The sequence below is a fragment of the Setaria italica genome, chromosome I (assembly GCF_000263155.2).
Source record: "Setaria italica strain Yugu1 chromosome I, Setaria_italica_v2.0, whole genome shotgun sequence".
NCBI classification, from domain to species: Eukaryota; Viridiplantae; Streptophyta; class Magnoliopsida; order Poales; family Poaceae; genus Setaria; species Setaria italica.
The window spans coordinates 7,220,247-7,239,498 of record NC_028450.1 but is presented as its reverse complement, the minus strand read 5'-3'; the positions used below and the strand labels follow the sequence as shown (position 1 = coordinate 7,239,498).

Below are 19,252 nucleotides of genomic sequence, written 5' to 3'. Positions count from 1 at the left end.
CCCGGGTGTATCAGCGTTCAGAATTTGGAACTCGTCTAGGTAAGCTGGGAGGAAACTCTGAACTTTTAGGCGGTCAACAGCATTCAGCTTCGTTTCTTGGAGGCAGACTATGCAAGGGCGAGCGGAAAAGACAGCATCACGCACAAGAACACATTTATCGTGATCACCCAAACCTCGGACATTCCAAGAGAGAAGAGAAAAGGAAACAGTACTAGGATTCATAACGGGTGACAGAACACCCAGGAACATAACAAGAGATACAGACTTGCAAACCACAAAGGAAACCTGAAAGACCAAAGTTTAACAGCGGCACAGAGCACAAAGACAACAGACGAAGGGGACAAGTACTAGCTAAGCAGGAGGACACATCAGAGCGAGTGCTAGAGACGCAACTGCTGGCCTTTATTCAGCCAGGAACTACCTGGTTGGTCCAATACGTGGTGAGATAGGGGGCAGGGGCATGTGCCCCTCCTCCCCTGATGAAAATGAATTTATAATCTTTGTGTTGTGTCTTCGTCTATATTTTCACCTGGAAATTGTACTCAATTTGAGCAGAAACCCACTAACTGATCACATCCTTCGAGTCTTTTAAAGCTAAGACCTTGGATTACTCGTACAACAATATAGTTTGTTAGACGTATAAAGGAGAGGGTGTACATATCCAGAGTATGGTTCCACCTTGCAACCCCTAAATAACAAAGGCGAACTTATCACAGATGTTTTCTTAGGCATTGAGGTAGTACTGATATGGGCTGTTTGGTATATTTCTGTGTAAGCTATTGCAAGGGGAGCAGCCGCGAGACTTGGAGATGGCTGATGACAGCAACCGTTTTCCTGATGTCATGGTAATAAGAATTCTCCTATGTACTAATCATAAGCCAGTGAAGTTGTTTAATTAATAATAAGACATATATGATATATACTGAATAGGAAGAAGAGATATTTTCGAGGGAAATAAAGACAATAGTATGCAATGTAAAGATAAGAGTGTGATTATGACTCTCTTGTTGCCATTATAAGAAAAACGATGCTACTGGCTGAGGATGCAAATGAACAGGTTGCTGTTGGTGCCCGCCTGGCCTGTGCTGTGCCTGACTGCCTACCATGATTTTGTGGGTAGTCCAAAAACCGACTGAGACATCTTAACCTAGTGGATGAACGAAGTTAGTGAAGCAACAAAGTGCATATCGATCTGAGATGAAAAAAGGTGAAGATATATGACGAAATAGCCAAACCAGGAAAATACATGGGCGCTAAGAATGAAAATGCTACAGTCTCGTTTCTCTGAAGATTTTTTGAAGAACAGTGCAGACAAGATCGTGCCAAAAAAAAAAAGGAGATTGTGCCGAGAAGGCCAAGGTGATGATCGATGATCCTATGTTCGTGCGGTGCTGTGCAGAACATGGGCTGGGCCGCACGGCTCAGGTGTTGTCTAATGGCCCAGCAGCCCAGGTAGAGCCTTCCTCACTGTCCAATTTTCAATCCACGCGCGTACGACCAGGAAGACACGACTTGACAAAACGAGGCATGCCCATGCATGGAACGAATCCGAGCCAGGAACCTAAAGAGAGACCTGATCCTATACGGATCCGTACGTTTCAAGCTAGGGTTCTAGTCGCCTACTACGTCCTTCTCTCTATATACAGGGCGGCGGCGGTCTGCACTGTTCGAGTACACGACGATCGCGCTTCTTAATTCGAGCTCTTGGTCGTCGACGAGACGACGACGTTCGAGGCACCGGGACGACCGACCGCTATAGCTAGCACCTCGATCCGATCAATCGGCGGCCATGGCTGGCGGGAAGCAGGGCGGCAAGCAGAAGCCTCTCAAGGCCCCCAAGGTGGCCAAGAAGGAGTACGACGAGGTGAGTACGTACGCTCAAGTGCCGGGTTACGCATTTACCCTAGCTACTAGCTTGAATTTTTCCCTATGTCACTTTTCTTCTCATATGTGTTACGTTATCGCAGCCAATTGATGTTAGACATTAAAAAAAAATCTTAGTCTCAGCTTATTTGAGTATGCATGGTATCTTTATTAGTATACTCTAGCTATTCGATCTTCCTTTATATATATATAAAAATATATATATATGTATAAATATATATATAAATATATATATGTATAAATATATATATATATATAAATATATATATATAAATATATATATATAAAGGAAGATCAAATCTCTTTTGGATCATTGCTAGATCTTCTGATACGCTACGGCAATTATCGTAAAATGATTCCCACGTCTATAAGCACATAGTTACCAGTAAGATATTTTGCTGTCCCAAAGTTCAGGCTTCAGTTTCTTTTTCAGAAGTTCAGACTTTAAGTTTTACAATTTATACATGACTTCAGAGTTGTATAAACGGTATCTTGCGGACGCGTGCCCTTGCAGCAAGTATGCAGTAGTAGCAGTACTGACAGAGAGCTTTCCCTTTGTTTTGTGGCCGCAGACTGATCTGGAGAACCAGAAGAAGAAGAAAGAGGACGAGAAGGCTCTCAAGGAGCTGAGGGCCAAGGCGGCGCAGAAGGGCCCGCTCGGAGGCGCCGGGCTCAAGAAGAGCAGCGGCAAGAAATAAGCTACCTACTCTCTCTCTCTCTCTCTCTCTCTCTCTCTCTGCAGCGTCGGTCTAGTTGATCGAGTAAGATCGATGTTTTCGATGATTTATCTTTTCAGAAAATAGAAAGAATGGTCCCTCTATTTTTGTGCTGGTCTATGGTCCATCAAATTCTATACTCGTTGATTTTTCTGACTGATATATCTATCTGTTTTTCAGTCATTTTCTTCTTCTCAATTTGTTTTTAAAAGATTTATTTGTGACGTTACGTGTTACATCCTTATCGGAAAGAAAACCGACATTGATTGGCAGAAAATTTTACTACTAGCTGCTTGTTGTTAAGCTTGAATTTGAAAATCTTCCGACGACGACTAGGCCCGCCAGCGCGGTGCACAGGACCCGACCAAGTAACAAATCGTCAGCCCATGTAGCCCACCTGTCCTCAGCGCGGCCCAAAACCGAGCGTGCGTCAAATTCGGATTCCGAGTTTGAAGCCAGATATGGTGCATGGTGGCGCGAAGGCACGCATCTGATCTCGTTATATACAGAGGAGACACGGCGACTAGAGATACTACTCAGTCGTGACACCAATCGATCTATACGCAATAAGTCGGCACGATGATGGCACCAAGGCGGCGCAAGAAGCCGTGTGCTCGCCCTGGCCGGCCCTCCCGCTGGACATCGCCGGCGAGGTCCTCCTCCGCCTGCCGTCGTACGCCGACCGCATCTGCTTCGGCGCCATGTGCCGGTCCTGGCGCGCGTCCGCGGCGCAGCACCGCTCGCCCCCTCGGCTGCCGTGCCTCGTCTTCGGCGACGGCATGGCGCTGCTCGTGGGGCGGTGGTGCTCCGCCGACGTCCGCGTGCCGGAGGAGCGCCGGAAGCAGCGGGCGGGCTTGATCTACTTCTTGGAAGACGGCATCGCGGACCAAGAGAATCGTGGGTATTCGCTGAGCGCCTACGACTACAACTCGAGATTCCACCGCACCTACCGGCTTGAGCCCGTGATCTGGCGAGACGGCGTCGATTTGCCGGCGACATGGCTTCTTCCTCCTCGAGACGGCGGCATGGCTTGTTCTCCCCCCTCAACAGGATACACGTACGTGTAGCCAAAGCCAACCACTCGGCGCTCTGCTAGCTCGTCGACGCGCCTGGGTTATCCAGAACGTGCACGACGGCGTCTAACGATGACGTGGGTGCTGCCTTCGGCGTTGCCGCCGCAGGACAACGGCGTCACGCACGTTCCCGACACGGTGGCGTTCAGCCCGCCGCCTCCAGAAACCGTCACTGACGGCTCGCCAGGACACGCCGGCATGTCATGTTCCGCGACGGCAGGAAGTACTCCGGCCGCAGCAGGGAATCCTTGATCCGCATGCGCTGCAGCACCGTACGTGCTCGCGGCTCGCGCACAACTGCTTTAGTGTCAGGACTCGAGACAGTGTAGCAAGTGTACAAAATGCTAGCTCACATATTTGAAGGGATACAAATGCTACTGACGCATGGTAATCTAAGTATCTAACCGAAACCGATTGATCAAGACTAACCAAACAATCCTTAGTCTGCTTCCACACTCAACAGACGCCGGCAACAGTCTTGAAAGACAAATGATCTTTTAAATGCTTAATACTTTCTGTAGAAATTCCAATTTAGGTGCGACACTTTTGCCAAAAATGGCATTCCCCAATGAACATTATATTGGATATGATCAACACAGAAATCCACCATAAAAAAAATAAAAAAGCGTGCATTTTTTTTGGGCTGAGTTGGATAGTTTTTGCTTCAAAACTGTGGCTGCTGAAATAAACTGCATCAAGATTCGAATATCCTAATTCTCAGAAATGAAGAGACAGCAGCTAGTGACCAGATGATCTTGAGCGTCAATTGGTCTTTGTTTACTTGGACAAAATTTTCTAGAGAATTTTTCGGAAACTATGCGGCTATGTAGAGTGGTATTTCAACTACTGTTTGCTTGTGCTCTTTAATTTCTTTATTGATACCGTCAGCAAGGGAATCTGCATCATAGTTCTTGCCATAATACTTGACAAACTCCATCTTTGGATTCATCAAGTGCCTGAAAAGTATATGAGCAAAAAAGTTAGTGTTTTAATTTTAACAGAACATATATATACTTTCTCGGCTTCAAATGGTAGGTTTTTTATAAAATAAGATTTCTGACTCACTTTGACGGGTTCTCCTGTTGTCCCTCATGTACCGGTACTGTGTTTACCAGCGGCCATGGGCACCACAAGCAGGAGTAGGAGAACAGTCAGTACCGAAACCACATCGACGCACGCCTCTTGCCGAACGAATCCACTTTGCCAGACTGCCCTTGCCTGCCCTGCCGCCCGTGAATCGGAGCCCCGACACGACACCATCGCGCCCTGGCATTGGTCAACACGCGGCGCGGCCACGGCGCACCGCACTCCCACTCCATGCCTTCTTCTTCGTCGTCGTCATCTCCGATCCGATGCCGACATCATGCTCCTCGACGCCTGATTCGGTGCTAGCCTCCATGCGAGCAGACTGGTTAAGCTTTTGACCTGGTCGTTCCCCTTCCTGGCGTCGCGTGGCGAGCGGCGACGGCGCTGCTGGAGGTCGCTGGTGGCCTCTCCGCCGGCTGCAGGTGCAGAGGTGGCGTCGGTTCAGTCGCTTCCAACTAGCTAGGCCGTTGCTCCACCGGCCGGCGTTCGGAGGGGCGTCTGGTTCTCGCGCCCGTTGATGTCGCCGTGGAAGTCGAGCGGCGCGCAGGCTCCAACGCGCGCATCTGATGGAGCTGTTCCAGCCAGTCGACGTCAACGAGGAGACGGGACGGCCGGCCATTGAGCGCATTCCCTAGGGCGCCTGCTAGAGAGGGAGCTGAACCCAAACCCAAGTCTGGACGATGAGCTCTGGCAGCAGCAAACATGGCGCTGTTTGAGCGAGGGAGCTGGGAGAGAAGAAAGGCGAGGCGTGAATTCAACTACTGGGGCCATAGCGCCATGTGCAGTTTTGTTTTGCGCGACTACTTGTGCAACTCGTGGACCAGCATAGAATGTCTGCCGCTGAGTGACGTACATACAGTTCATAAGCAAGAGCCATACAGATGCTGCTAACAACTGCTAACACACGGCAATCTAACCTGAGACTAACCAACCAATCCGTGTCTCCTCTGTATGGAAATGGAAGTTTATTTTCTGTATTTGAACGGAAGCCGCAAAAGCAGCGAGTACAAGTGAGGAGGCTGCACGCACCATCTGGCATCACTCACTGGTATTTCACTATTCGTCTTGCACATCCCATCAAGCACCACTGCATAAGGATAAAGCCGTCTTGAATCGATAGCAAGTGCTTTCTAATTCAGAATTAAGTATATGACGTTCCGCAATTAACGTTGCTAGTCGCCAAAGCAGATGTTCACTATAACAAAATAACAGATTTGCAGATTTCCGAATCTGTGCGGCAAAGCGTGCACCGGAATCTGCTGCAATAAACTGCCTCGAGATTCAAATATCCTAAACCTCTAGTGACCAGATATCTTAAGCATCATTTGGTCTTTGTTGACTTTGGGCAAAATTCTTGGGAGAGATTCAGAAAACTAGGGTGCCATTGCCGAGTGGCACTTCAACTACTTGTGCTCTTTAATTTCTTTAATGATACCGTCAGCAAGGGAATCTGTATCATAGTTCTTGCCGTAAAACTTGACAAACTCCATCTTTGGATTCATTAAGTACCTGAAAGTAGATGAGCAACCAGTCAGTGTTTTGACAGGGCGTATGTGTATCTTCTCAGTATCACTTGCCGAGTGGCACCAGCAGAATAAATCAGAAGCTTCTACAGTTACAATAAGTTCAGAGGGGATATAAGATATAACTGACAGAGAATCTAACAAATCAGAATGTATGCACTTTCTCAGTATCATTATGATGGAATGAGGCCCAGTATTAACAAATGAGAAGCCTCCTACCGTCCCTATGAGTTCTAAGAGAATAACTGCCACCTATTTTGTTAATTTGGGATTGGGAGACGTTCCTAGTATTGGGTCTCTAAAAAGCATCCAAACGTGTATATCACAAGTTACTACTAGATACCCGCTGGAGTCCTGCAAGGCATATTCAGAATGCAATAGCCAAACTAACTGGTTTCTTCATTTTGCTAGTGCAAGTTGTAGATATGCCACATCATGCAACAACATATACTAGAACTAGAATCAACTCGATTGCATAACATTAGCAAAATAAAAATTAGCCAAAGTCATTGTTCAAGAGAGAGGGAGATTAAGACCAACATACATGACAATTGAGTGGTCAACGAGATAGTCAGAACCCTCCTCCACTGTCTTCATATAGTAAACTCGGTAAGCACGTGCAACTTGTCTTATCTCATCTGTCGGTCCCGTTAGTCCTATCAGATCTGGATGGAACTCTGAAAAACACAAAAAATCATCAATAATGGGCAATCGAATGAATAAAATGAACTAAACAAAGTTCAAAGGGCAACAATTTTAAGTGATGATAAGCATTAAGAATTGAGGGACGTGCACAGACACACCTTTAACATAGTCCCGAACCTGCTCAACAGTATCTCTTTCAGGATCAACTGTAATGAAAACTGGCACGATATCCAATTTTGCCTTTTCCTCTGCAAAATAATTGCAGATTTGTAATGACTGAAACTATACTAATTAAAACTGTCTACTACTAGCTCTAGTTAGGCATTTCAGTGGAAATTTCACCAAGTACCGTTGTATGTACATTTCACTCTGGCTCATTTACCATATTACTTTGGTACAATAACATGCCTTCTAGTTTCTAGGTGACAATTTTATGCAAGATAACAATGTTGTTATACATATCATTAAGACAGCAACATATTGATATAGACAATAAACAGCAAAAACACGATTTATGAAGATACTTGTATCCAAGGAACAAGAGAATCAAATTAACATACTGATTTTGTCAATCGCTGCGGCCATTTTCTGGAGCTCATCAGGACAAATATCAGGACAGTGTGTGAATCCAAAATAAAGAAGAGTCCATTTCCCCAGGAAATCCTTCTCGGTGACAGGCTTCCCATCATGATTCAGAAGCTTGAATGGACCGCCAATGGCTGCAGTGCCTACTGACTGTCCAGGCTTCACAGCAGTTGTTCTATTCTTCAGTTCTGGAGAAGATGGAACATAAAATATTATGAAAATTTAAACAGCTACAAGGTTCAAGGAGCTAATACCTTCCTACTATGCTGATAGCAATAGTACTTCTAAAAGGCACATGTCTTCATTTGTAAAAGTAAGTAAAGTTTGCAATGATTACTAAAATAGTAAATTTTGCCTTAATGCAATGGCGTCAAAAAAAAATACAAGTTGCCAAACATGATATGACTAGTGCGAAGTTCTACAAATGGTTCCACTGGCCCTACAATATGGTTTCTGACTTTCACTGCCACCATGAAGAAGCATGAAGAGCAATAGTAACCACATTTATATTGTTTGTTCAGCGAGTTTAGTGTTCCATACAACTATTGTATATGTGTACTATACATGTATTTACAAACAAGCTAAAAATAGAGACAAAAATGGCAGCAGTGGTTAAAAAAAATGCAAGCTAATCATCTGTCTTTAACTTATTGTCCCGTTAGTGTAGACTGACCAAATTGTTGCTAAAGGCATATAGGGCGGGGCAAGCTTAGGCAGCTGGCAAGGTATGGCTTGCCATTTTATATATAGACATATAGTGATGATATGAGAACTGACAAGAAATGTTTGAAATCGTAAATTGGTCCTCCTCAGATTGCTCCAACATGGCTGACACAAATTTAGTATGTCTCTTCCCTTAATGATGATTTCATTGATAGTCACCATGTTTTTTCCCAAAAAAAAAGAACTTTTCAGACGAAAAGATGCATACTGTATACAGTTTTTTATAGAACTTGTATGAAATGCTGGATAAAAAATAATACAATGCTAGACATGCAAAAGTAGGTTCTGAGAATAAATAGAAGCTCTAAAATTCCTAGATCAGCAAACAGAAATACAGAATAAAGTGGACATAAGAACAAACATGAGACAATGTGTTTTTATTGTGTGAACAGAATGTGGCAAACAGAATAATGCATTCCAGAACATCAAATTTTAGTAAGTAGGTATAATAGCAAGGTGCAGCACTTGTGCTGGGAAATTGGAAGCTATTGACATGGGGAATCAGTAAGACTCAGAGGCTGAATTCTCAAGAAAAAAAATAGATTCGGAAGCTGATCAACTGAAAATCTACTACAATTTAAATCACTTTGTAGTTTGTACCCATCAGTTCATCACCAGCATGACACTCATGACCCTACAGTGCATGTGCATACCACATGCACAACATTGCAGCATCCCATATAGCCATGGCATAACATTACAAAGCGTAGCCAGAAATTTTGCGAAGGAGTTCGAGCAGTGGAATTTAACTAGACAGTTCAATATTTATAGAGGATGTATATACTAGGTTAAACTACTGCTTCAATATAATTTAAAAAATATCTGATGACTCAACTGAACCCTGTGGCCTATGTGAAATCCACTCACAACAGAACTGCTTTGGCTGATTGGCTCAACATAGCCTCTTCCACTTTGGCTAACTGCTGTTGCTGTTTCCTCCATTCAACACATCTTGGTACCAACACAAACAACGCGGGTCTGTTCACTGCTAGATGCAGCCCTAGCATGACATCAAACAATAACACCAACTCACCATAGTAATCTACCTTCAATGTGACGCTTCTTTTCTTGGTCGTAGTACACGATTATCCCTCCTCCAGTCACGAGCAGCAGTAGAAAACTGAGCCACGACACCGGCTGCAAGAAAGCCATTCGTGTCAAATGAGGAATGCCCTGACAGTCTACTACAAGGAATGCCCTGCGGAAATGAGAATCATCCTCTAGTTGAGCGCTAGATCATCACTACTAATTCGTATCAAATGAAAGATTTCAGAGCAATCGTGCATACTTGCCCCTGCATAACAATCCAGTACCAATTGAGATTGCAAGCCATAACTCACCCCTCCGCGGACGGATTTTCCGGCGTCCCCTTGCTCAGATTTCCCAGATTGCCCATCACTCCCTCCATCCCCGCCCGTCGCCGGCGCCGCCGCCGCCGCGGGGGCCTTTGACCCACCCTGCGCCGCCGCAGTCGAGGCGTCGGCGGAGAAGAAGCGCGCGCGGCTCAGGAACGCCGCTCCGAGCTGAGGCGCACCCAGCCCGGCGATCTGCAGCAGGAACAAAACCAAAACTAATCACGAAATCCCAGCGTCGCTACCTGAAGGGTACGAGAAGATCCCGCTCTCGGCCAACGCCACGGACGAGAGAGAGACGTAAAGATTACCTGATGCAGAGCTCGAGCGGGAGGAGGGGGAAGGCTGGGAGCGACCGCTCGCGAGAGGAGCGCGCGGAGGTGGGACGCGCGCGCCGTCATCGTGGTCGCCGTCCGCGTCGCTTCGCCGGACGGGGGATTTGATCCTGCTGCAGGGAGAACGGGTTGCTCCGCACCGTCACGCCGTGGGCTCGTGGCTCCGGCGGCGCCGTGGGTTCAGAGGGGGGTTTTCCAGCTGGGGTGGTTTGCTTCCTGTGCAAGAAGAACGTTTCAGTTTCACGAATCGCAAAGAATTTGTTAAACTATTTCGGATTTACGTTACTTAAATAAAGATTAATCAAAATATACAGACGATATGCCCGCAATTGTTCACAATACAATGTTTTGAGCGCTGCAACTTCCTGTCGTTTTGGGCTTGGGTGTTCCCACACGGCCCAGTTTGGGAGGTCGCGGCCCACGCACTCGATAGAATGCTCGACGGAGCGGCAGTGTTGAGACGTTATGCCATGTCATGCTAGGACTTTGCCTTCGGTGCGCGCCCCGCGGCGGAGCGGGAGCGGCGAGCAAGAGGTGCACGCAAGATTTATTGAACAGGGTTAAAAAAATATCAAACCAAGGATGATTCTTTACGTAGATTGTTCCTAAGATAAGATTGGCAGTTACCCAAGCTTTTATAGCTCTGCATCAGCTTCGCAGTCTAGTTTCGCATTGCAGTAGGCATCAAATTCATATCACTATCCAGATTTTAGGCCTGCTGACGAGCATGTTCAACTTCCATTAGACATCATTCTTTCATGCCATCGAGCTGTTTGGTTCTTACTACGGCTAGGCTTACGCCGACAAATTGGAGATCCACCACAGCAGGGAAGGAATTTCTCTAACAACGGCAAAAGCGAGTACAAGCTTACAGGTATCAGATTCCTGTGACATACAAGCTTGCTGCAAACACAATGTCACGCTTAATAGCATTGGACGCGACCTCCATCTTCTTGTACAGCGCAGAGTTCCCCATTATCGAAGCTGCATTCCTGAATTCTCTGCATGTTTCATCCAGCCGAACGATCGTTCTTACAATGAGCCCCTCGGATACATCTGTCAGCTCACATATGTCGGCGAAAGGTGTTCCCTGCATCGATGTTACAGAAAATGGCATTTCAATCCAGTATTCATCTTGGAGAAGTGTTTCCTGTGATGATGTTTGTACCTTTGCCCACTCGTAGACAACCTCAACAAGGCCAAACTTGAGATTGTCACGTGCATACTCCTCGGGATCCACAGGCACCTTGAACTGTGCTTGGAGCTGTCCTAGTCTGATTGCCGTGTCATAAAGCCTAATACAGACAAAACCACAAGAGCAAAAGGTCCTTCAAACATGTCTTCTGAGGAAATACAGCTGAGATTCTTAAGATGGATCATGACAGGAACTAAAATAGGGGAGCAAAAAACAAAATATAACCTCTTTTTGGCTTCAGCCAATTTTGGAGTAAGAGATGGTTCTGATGCATTCCTCTGTTGGAAGACAAATGCAGACATAATGGCCACAGCTTCTTCAGGTTCTAGGTCATCCAATTGATTCTCAAACAGACATTCTGTGGATATTAACTCCTCTCCTGAGTTCATTTCACAGGCTACTCGTCCCTTAAGTTGCACAACTAGATCAGAATCAATGTAGTTGATTACCTTTAGTACATCAATCTGCAACGATGGAAAAATTGAAGTGTTAGAAATAACCTCAAAGGTATAGAAATAGAAATGGAGTCAGATGTAGTTCGCGGGATATATTTCATTCTTGAAAAGGCTGATGATAGCCATATAAGGATTTCATGTGAACTTAGGTCTTAAGAATCCTGTATGGACATTCACCTAGGTCTTAATGATTTGCATGAAACTTTGTGATCCTGTATGAATTGGTAGATATGACTCCTTAATGTTAATAAGGCCAGCATTTTGAATCAATACCCAAACTGTTGTTCTGGTACAGTAGGACTGGGACTAAAAACATCCCATGTACACCCAACGCAAAGCAATCGAAGAAATGACAATATCGGGTGTTTTTTCCCATGCTGCACAGATAATGGCTATAATCCCTTGAACCGTTTTCCTTCATGTATACAACAGGGCAACAAGAGGAAAGAGTACATGAAGAAGTCTTACTCTGCCTTGAAACTCCGGCATCTGTTGAAGCGCCTCATCTGACATCTGGAATTTCAATTCATTCAGCTGATCCTTGTACATCTTTTGCTCCCTCATCAATGATATATGCTCCTTTAGTTTTATACAACCATGGCACTTGTTTTCAGACATTTTTTGCAGTAGTCTGTGATATGCAATGTATCTTTCAACAAAATGCATGTCCCTCAATTTTAGATCTGTATTGCACCAAATGACCACAGTAAGTAGTTATAAAGTTTATAAAACAACTAGAGGAAGTCAGTGTGTGGGACTAAATGATCCGCCACGATAGTCCTAGATTCAGAATGAAAAATGTAAATGTAATATATGTGCTGATATTACTCAAGAACTTCACAGGCATGCAGGCCAACACATTCATGCCATTCTATAATTTTTGAACAAAAATGCCAATGCCGTTGAATTATTTTCTAACCCACTCATCTCTCTAAGACCAGAAAAGTAACAGACTAGGGAAAAAAATTGTGCACATAATTTAAGATAAACATATGGCATTTCAAGTACAGCATCACTTGGTTTTGAGTTTTAACTAGAATATTCGGATGGTTCAGCACAACCTAATCACAGTTAAAACATACATGGTCAAATTCTTTACCATATCCATTTGCATTTTCCAAATATTATATCTCTTAGGTCACTCAAATTTTGCCAGATCCAAACAAATGCTTGGGAGTTTGGTGGTAAAGCCACGAGAATGCATGAGAGCACCCATTTACCCTGTCCAACTTACAAGACTAACAGAATCATAAGAAAATCTGAAAGACTAGAACACTGTTTAAATAGCCGAGTCCTTTGCTAGCCAATCGAAATTTCAATAAGATAGCACAAAACAAATACTCTAGCCATGCAGAAAATTTGTACCTTTTATTGCATCTAAAGCAGGAGGATACTTAGTTCCATCTGGTTGCTCTTTTATAAGCAGTTGGACAGTTTTGGAGTAAGCAGCTTTGCTACAATCCTCAAGGAGTTTGACTTGATCAATCTTTATTTTGCAGGTGCATATACTCATGATCTCTTTTTTCTCTATTGCTCTTACTTCAAAGCCCATTCCAGATGCATCCCCCTTGTATGGTAGGGGGATTTTGATAACAACTGAACCTTTTCGTGAGCTGCCAGATGAGAAATACTCATCCTCCATGCCGCGTTTTCCTTTCGGGATAATAAAGTGTCCTTGTTGGAAATCCCCAGGTTCCTTTTCAGTTTTATTGGACAACACAGGGGATAATGCAGATGAAGTGCAATCACCAGTCAATACAAGGACAATGTATTTATTTAGTGTTTGAGATGGACATTTCAGTATAACACCAAGTAAGTGATCATCATCCTGTCAATATGTTAAAAAACATAGGGTTTAAATGTGGAAAAGATGCAGCTATAGCACATGTAACAGTAACCAGAGACGGGGGCCCAACAATGTTCAAAATATGAAAATAATCAGGCTTGTTCAAACATATGGTTATGGTACTAATGATAGAATGGTAGCCTCCAAGCCAAATAAATAGAACCTTCTAAAGTACTTGCTTAAATTGCCTGTTTAATTTTAGTTCTCAGCATTAAAAGTGGAGGTGCTAAGCACGGAAATTTAGTTCACCTTAAACAAAGAATAAGCTGATCTCAAGCTAAGCTTGTTTTCAAGCTCAAGATTAGTTCCAACCAAAGATAGTATCTGTTAAGTATATCAAGGCCCATCTATATTGAAGGCCCATATGGCCCATGAGGACTCTATATATCCATCTTCCCTATTGGGATAGACAGTATACTTTGAAACCCTCAAGGTTAGTAACATGGTATCAGAGCATGGTTTAGGGTTAGGATTAGGTCTAATCTAATCCACCCGAGATCCATTTTTTTTCCATCATCCCGCGCGCTTGACACCCGTCGCGCCGTCTCTCCGCCGCCCGTCGTGGCTCGTCCCCGCCGCCCGTCGCGGCTCCTCACAGCCGCTGTCGCGGCTTGTCTGTGCTGCCTCCGTGCGTCCCCCTTGACTCGTCTGGTCGCGCCGTGTACCGTCTTCCGCACGTCTATACGCTGTGTGCCACCCGATCCGCCTGTCGCGGATTCAATCTTCACTCTGCACGGTGGTACTCTGCTGTGGTGACTTCCTCTACACGGTGGTACTCTGCTGATTCTACTCCCGGTGATATCTGTTCCTCTGCTTTTCTCTGCTGTTGGTCATATCCTAAAGGTTTTCAACATGTCACAGATAGATGCAATTGTTGTCAGTATCACTCTAGATGGTCACAATTATCCTGAGTGGGCTTTCTGTGTAGAAACTGCTTTGAGGGGCACTGGCTCTATTTTCATTTAACTGATGATGCACCTGCACTTAAGACTGATGGTAGTAATGCTAAAGAAGTCACTGATTGGCAAATTAGTGATGGGAAAGTGATGGCTGCCATGGTCAACAGTACTAAGCAATCTATGATTATGAGTCTATCTAAGTTTAAAACAGCCAAAGCCATTTGGTCTGCCCTGAAGGATAGATTTGTTCAGGATAGTGGTGCCCTTCTACATACTCTCATGCAGCAAACTCAAACAATTGAGCAGAATGATATGTCCATTGATGATTACTACTCAGCCTTTGATCGTCTGGTAGGCTCTTTGACCTCCATGATAGGTGCTTGTGCTGCTGATCAGTGTCCAGCACACAAATTTATTGAGAAGTTCTTTGTATATCGCTTTGTCATGGGAGTAAGGGATGAATTTGATTCTCTTCGTAAAAGGCTGTTACATGATTCTCCTAACTTAACCATAGCACGTGCTTTGTCTGAGTTAATTGCTGAAGAGACTCGCCTTCGGTCTATGTCTATTGCATCTATGTCAGTATCTCACAGTGTGTTGGCAGCTTCTCAGAGGTTCAGTACACCTAAAGGTACTTCTTCAGAGCCATGTAAGCACTGTGGAAAGACTTCTCATACTGCAGAAAATTGTTTTTCTGAGCATCCGGAGAAGTTGGCTGAGTTTCGTGCACGGAGGGCTGCTCGTGCTGCTCATGGTCGTGGTACAGCACCTACTCCTAGAGGCTGTGTCTTTTGATACTGCTTCACCTGTCAGTGCTTCTTCATCATCTTGGGTGCTTGATTCAGGGGCCTCCTTTCACGTGACATCTGACTGGTCCCAGCTTCTTGGTTACAAGTCAGTTAATGATGGTGCCTCTATTCAAACTGCAGATGGTACATCCTGTTCTATCACTCATGAGGGTTCTCTTTGTACTTCTCATTTTCTATGCCTAATGTCTCTCTTGTACCTAAATTGTCCATGAACCTTCTCTCAGTTGGTCAAGTAACCGATCACAATTGTTTTGTTGGATTTGATGACTCATCTTGTTTTATTCAGGATCGTCGGACCGGGACTGTGCTTGGGACTGGCCATCGCCGTAAAGGTTCCCCTAGCCTCTATGTTCTCGACACATTGCATCTCCCTCAGCCTTCCGCGCGTGTCATCCGCTGCATGTTCATCCACTTCGTCCTTCGCCAAGTAGCATCATCATCTTGGTCATCTTTGTGGGTCTCGTTTGTCTACATTAATAAATAAAGGCTGTTTACGCCATACATCTATTGAGTCTAGTTTTCATTGTAAGGGTTGTAAGCTTGGAAAACAAATACAACTTCCATATTCCTCTAGTGCTTCCCATTCTACTAGATCTTTTGATCTTATTCATTCAGATGTATGGGGTCCTGCACCTTTTGCTACAAAGGGTGGTCCTCACAAATATTATGTCATTTTTATTGATGATCATTCTAGATATACATGGATTTATTTCATGAAACACCGCTCACAGTGGTGCTCCATATACCAGTCTTTTACTCGCATGGTTCACACAATTTTCCACTCATATCAGAGTTTTTCGCTGACTCTGGTGGTGAGTATGTGTCTGATGTTTTTCGCCAATTTTTGTCCTCTGAAGGTACTCTTGCTCAGCTCTCTTGTCCTGGTGCTCATGCACAAAATGGTGTTGCTAAATGTAAACATCGCCATCTTATAGAGACAGCTCGCACACTTTAGATTTCCTCTTTTGTTCCTTCTCATTTTTGGAGTGAAGCTGTCTCCACTGTTGTATACCTCATAAACAGACAACCCTCATCCAAACTGTCCAACAATTGTCCCGGTGAGGTACTTTTTGGTACCCCTCCCAGCTATGACCATCTCCGAGTTTTTGGCTGTACATGCTATGTTTTGCTTGCCCCTTGTGAGTGTACTAAGTTGACTGCGCAATCTGCTGAGTGTGTTTTTCTGGGGTATAGTCTTGAGCATAAAGGTTATCGCTGCTATGATCCTTCGTCACATCGCATGCGTATCTCTCGTGATGTGACCTTTGTTGAGGACCGTCCTTTCTTTTATAACCCCTCTACACAACCCTCATATTCTCCCACAGAGTCCACATCTTTTATGTGTCTTCCTCCTGTTTCATCCACGAGTGATGTCACTTCACCTTCCGAATCCATTCGTGATCCTTCTATTTTCATCACGCCTCCTCTCTATGAGCCACCTACACCTCCTCCACCACCTTCACATGCGCCTCCTCCACCACCTCCACCTCTTTCACATGCGCCTTTTTCAAAACCACCTATCACACACTTTTTCCGTCGTCGTCCCAAAGCTCCCATTGAACTTCCTTCTAGTTCTACCACCTCGGCTAGTCCTGACACACCCGCTCTTGATGCTTCTGATAATAATGTTGATGAGTCACATATTGTTGATGAGTTACATGCTGGTCCACGATATAATCTAAGAGATCGTAGTACTATTCATCCTGAAGACAAGTATGGTTTTCCCTGTGTGAATGTTGTTGTTTATGAGCCATCCACATATCAGGAAGCTTCTAGTCTTCCGGAATGGCAGCTTGCTATGTCATCAGAAAACAATTGCTCTTCAATATGTGCCCTCAGAGCTGCAAGTGGCAGATTTCTTCACTAAGGCACAAACTCGAGAACAACATCGGCTTCACTTGCTCAAACTCAATGTTTCAGCTCCTCCACTTCCACATTGAGTTTGAAGGGGGGGTGTTAAGTGTATCAAGGCCCATGTATATTGAAGGCCCATATGGCCCACGAGGACTCTATATATCCATCTCCCCTAGTGGGATAGACAGTATACTTTGAAACCCTCAAGGTTAGTAACGGTATCATGCTTGTGTATTCTAAAGTCACATGATTTTTAGTAATTCCTTTTGGAGTTTGGATCGGATGTTTGATAATAATTTAACTAGAGGTTTTAAACTTCAATTTGGAACATTAAAAAATGCATTGGTTTCTTTAAGTTTTTCGTATTTCTTTATGCGCTACTTACATATCCTTGCTAATACATATAGAAGACCTAGAGTCCCAACTGCCAAGCCAACTTTTTATTGAGTTTTTATAACAGTTGAGTGTTGCAAAGTAAAGTACTGCAACTATGTAAATAAAAATCACTGCCAAAAGGAACTGACAGAAAATGAGGAAGTGTGTAAAGAGAAAACCAAATATGATGAAGGCATACAGATTCAGATTTAACGACCACCAATCTCCCAGGCATAAGGAACTGTTGAGTACTGGGCAACTGCATAATTGCTTCTGTTATAGATTCCCTATGTGCCTCAGCTTCTAATGCCATCTCATAGTATTCTTCAATTGAAGGCTCTCCTTTTATGCAACTGATAATACAACAATACACATATAATATAAGGCAAAGAGATTAAAAAAAACTAAAATCAGTGCACATATAAATACTGGATACTACACTTATATCAGTACTTCAGATGTACAATGAAAGCTTATCATACACTGCCACATGTAGAACAATGCAACGAAATTATGAAAACAAACAAGAGAACCAAAAATGCCTACATTGCTAGACAGACTGATTGGGTGCTAACATCCAAAGTTGAGAAGGAAACGTCCATGTTCTCTATTTCCCGAAACCCATTCGTTCACCAACCCATGGATCAGAGATAGGGCTATCTGATAGCAAAAATTTCCTTCTAACAAGACAATCGTTTTGGTCAAATCCCATGGCTCTTTCTGATAGGCTCCCGAACATTTTGGAGCTATGCGCAGTTCTAAGCCTATCCAAGTTCAATATCTACATCTCTGCATTTATGTAACCCAATCATCGTCACTACTCCTAAACTTGGCTACAAAATAATGCTACTAGCCTATTACTAGATTGCATGTGCACTTGTTATTTCAATTTAGACAAACTTTTTCACAGTACGCAAGTGCAACGTGCAGAGAAAAAAAGGAACCCTAGGGCAGATTGGGAAAAAAATCATTCATTTATTTGTTTATTGCTTCTCACATATTCATTGTGCCAAAGCAGTGGTAGTCCTATACTAAAAGAGATATTGGTTCTAGAATTTGCCTACCAAAATCATAAATAAAACGCCAATTCTTCAAGTTTTAGCTTTTTATCATTTTATGTCAATAAAACTTCACTACTTTCTGTTTCCATTTTTATGTCGAATCTGCAATTTCACATTCAATGTGTTGGTATCCATTGTATTAATCAGGTAAACATGAGTATGTCTCAGTATCTTACTCTATTGTCTTTGTAGGTTGACGAAGCATTTGTAGAAGTAGCTTTTCCTTCTCTGGCAAATTCTTTTGTGCATGGAATTCTGCAAAACTTCTCTTGAGCATGTCCTCGACCTATAAGAAAAATCATCATTAAAGTATATTACTTTCCCTGAGCATGACTAAGGGTCTACACAACATTCTTTTCTAGTGTTTTCCATTACTAAAAATATTGGTAATTTAAGTGAAGTATCCAGTTACAACCTACACAAAGTACACTTGAGATGAAAGTAACACTGCATGAGTAAGGGCCTATTTGTTTGAGCTTCGGCTTTTTGGAAAGTTGATTCTAGATTGTCTTTGAAAATGCTGATGTCCAAAAGCAGACTATTGGAGTGTGCATGCTCATAAAAACAGAAAACTGCTAGTGACAGAAAAAGAGTGCCTTGTCCCCCCCCCCCCCAACAACACCGGTGGAAAAAGGCAACCAATCAGAAATGCAATCCGTAGGCGGGGGCGCAGACATAAAACGCCTTCCCACTGAGCCCCAAGTTTTGGATAAGAGAACATCCCCTCTGTTCACTCATCACACCGAAAAATATCTTTGCTTGCCCGTCTACATCAAACACATGGCTTGTGTACCATGGTCTCGTTTTTTACGCCTCCACGTGGGAGTATTCTTCCC

The 19,252-nt window shown here is 43.9% G+C and overlaps 2 protein-coding genes across 2 annotated transcripts in view; both read right to left on the bottom strand.

Annotated features, from left to right (window-relative positions):
* Nucleotides 1–5,851: 5,851 nt before the first annotated feature.
* On the bottom strand, nt 5,852–10,153 carry LOC101754760 (protein SCO1 homolog 1, mitochondrial). Its single transcript, XM_004951785.3, has 7 exons — nt 9,899–10,153; nt 9,576–9,782; nt 9,282–9,372; nt 7,488–7,700; nt 7,086–7,175; nt 6,827–6,959; nt 5,852–6,268 (listed from the first exon to the last, which is right to left on the bottom strand). Exons 1-7 carry the CDS (start codon nt 9,986–9,988, stop codon nt 6,163–6,165), a joined length of 930 nt encoding a protein of 309 aa, XP_004951842.1. The 5' UTR covers nt 9,989–10,153; the 3' UTR covers nt 5,852–6,162.
* A 375-nt stretch (nt 10,154–10,528) lies between these two features.
* LOC101755575 (DExH-box ATP-dependent RNA helicase DExH11) overlaps nt 10,529–19,252 on the bottom strand; it is a 17,453-nt gene continuing 8,729 nt past the window's right edge. The window contains exons 16-22 of the mRNA XM_004951786.3: nt 18,593–18,702; nt 17,555–17,708; nt 12,938–13,400; nt 12,041–12,255; nt 11,343–11,581; nt 11,091–11,217; nt 10,529–11,012 (exon numbers count right to left, since the gene is read on the bottom strand). Coding sequence (XP_004951843.1) covers nt 10,800–11,012; nt 11,091–11,217; nt 11,343–11,581; nt 12,041–12,255; nt 12,938–13,400; nt 17,555–17,708; nt 18,593–18,702 — 1,521 coding nt within the window. The 3' untranslated portion in view covers nt 10,529–10,799. The remainder of the gene's footprint in view (nt 11,013–11,090; nt 11,218–11,342; nt 11,582–12,040; nt 12,256–12,937; nt 13,401–17,554; nt 17,709–18,592; nt 18,703–19,252) is intronic.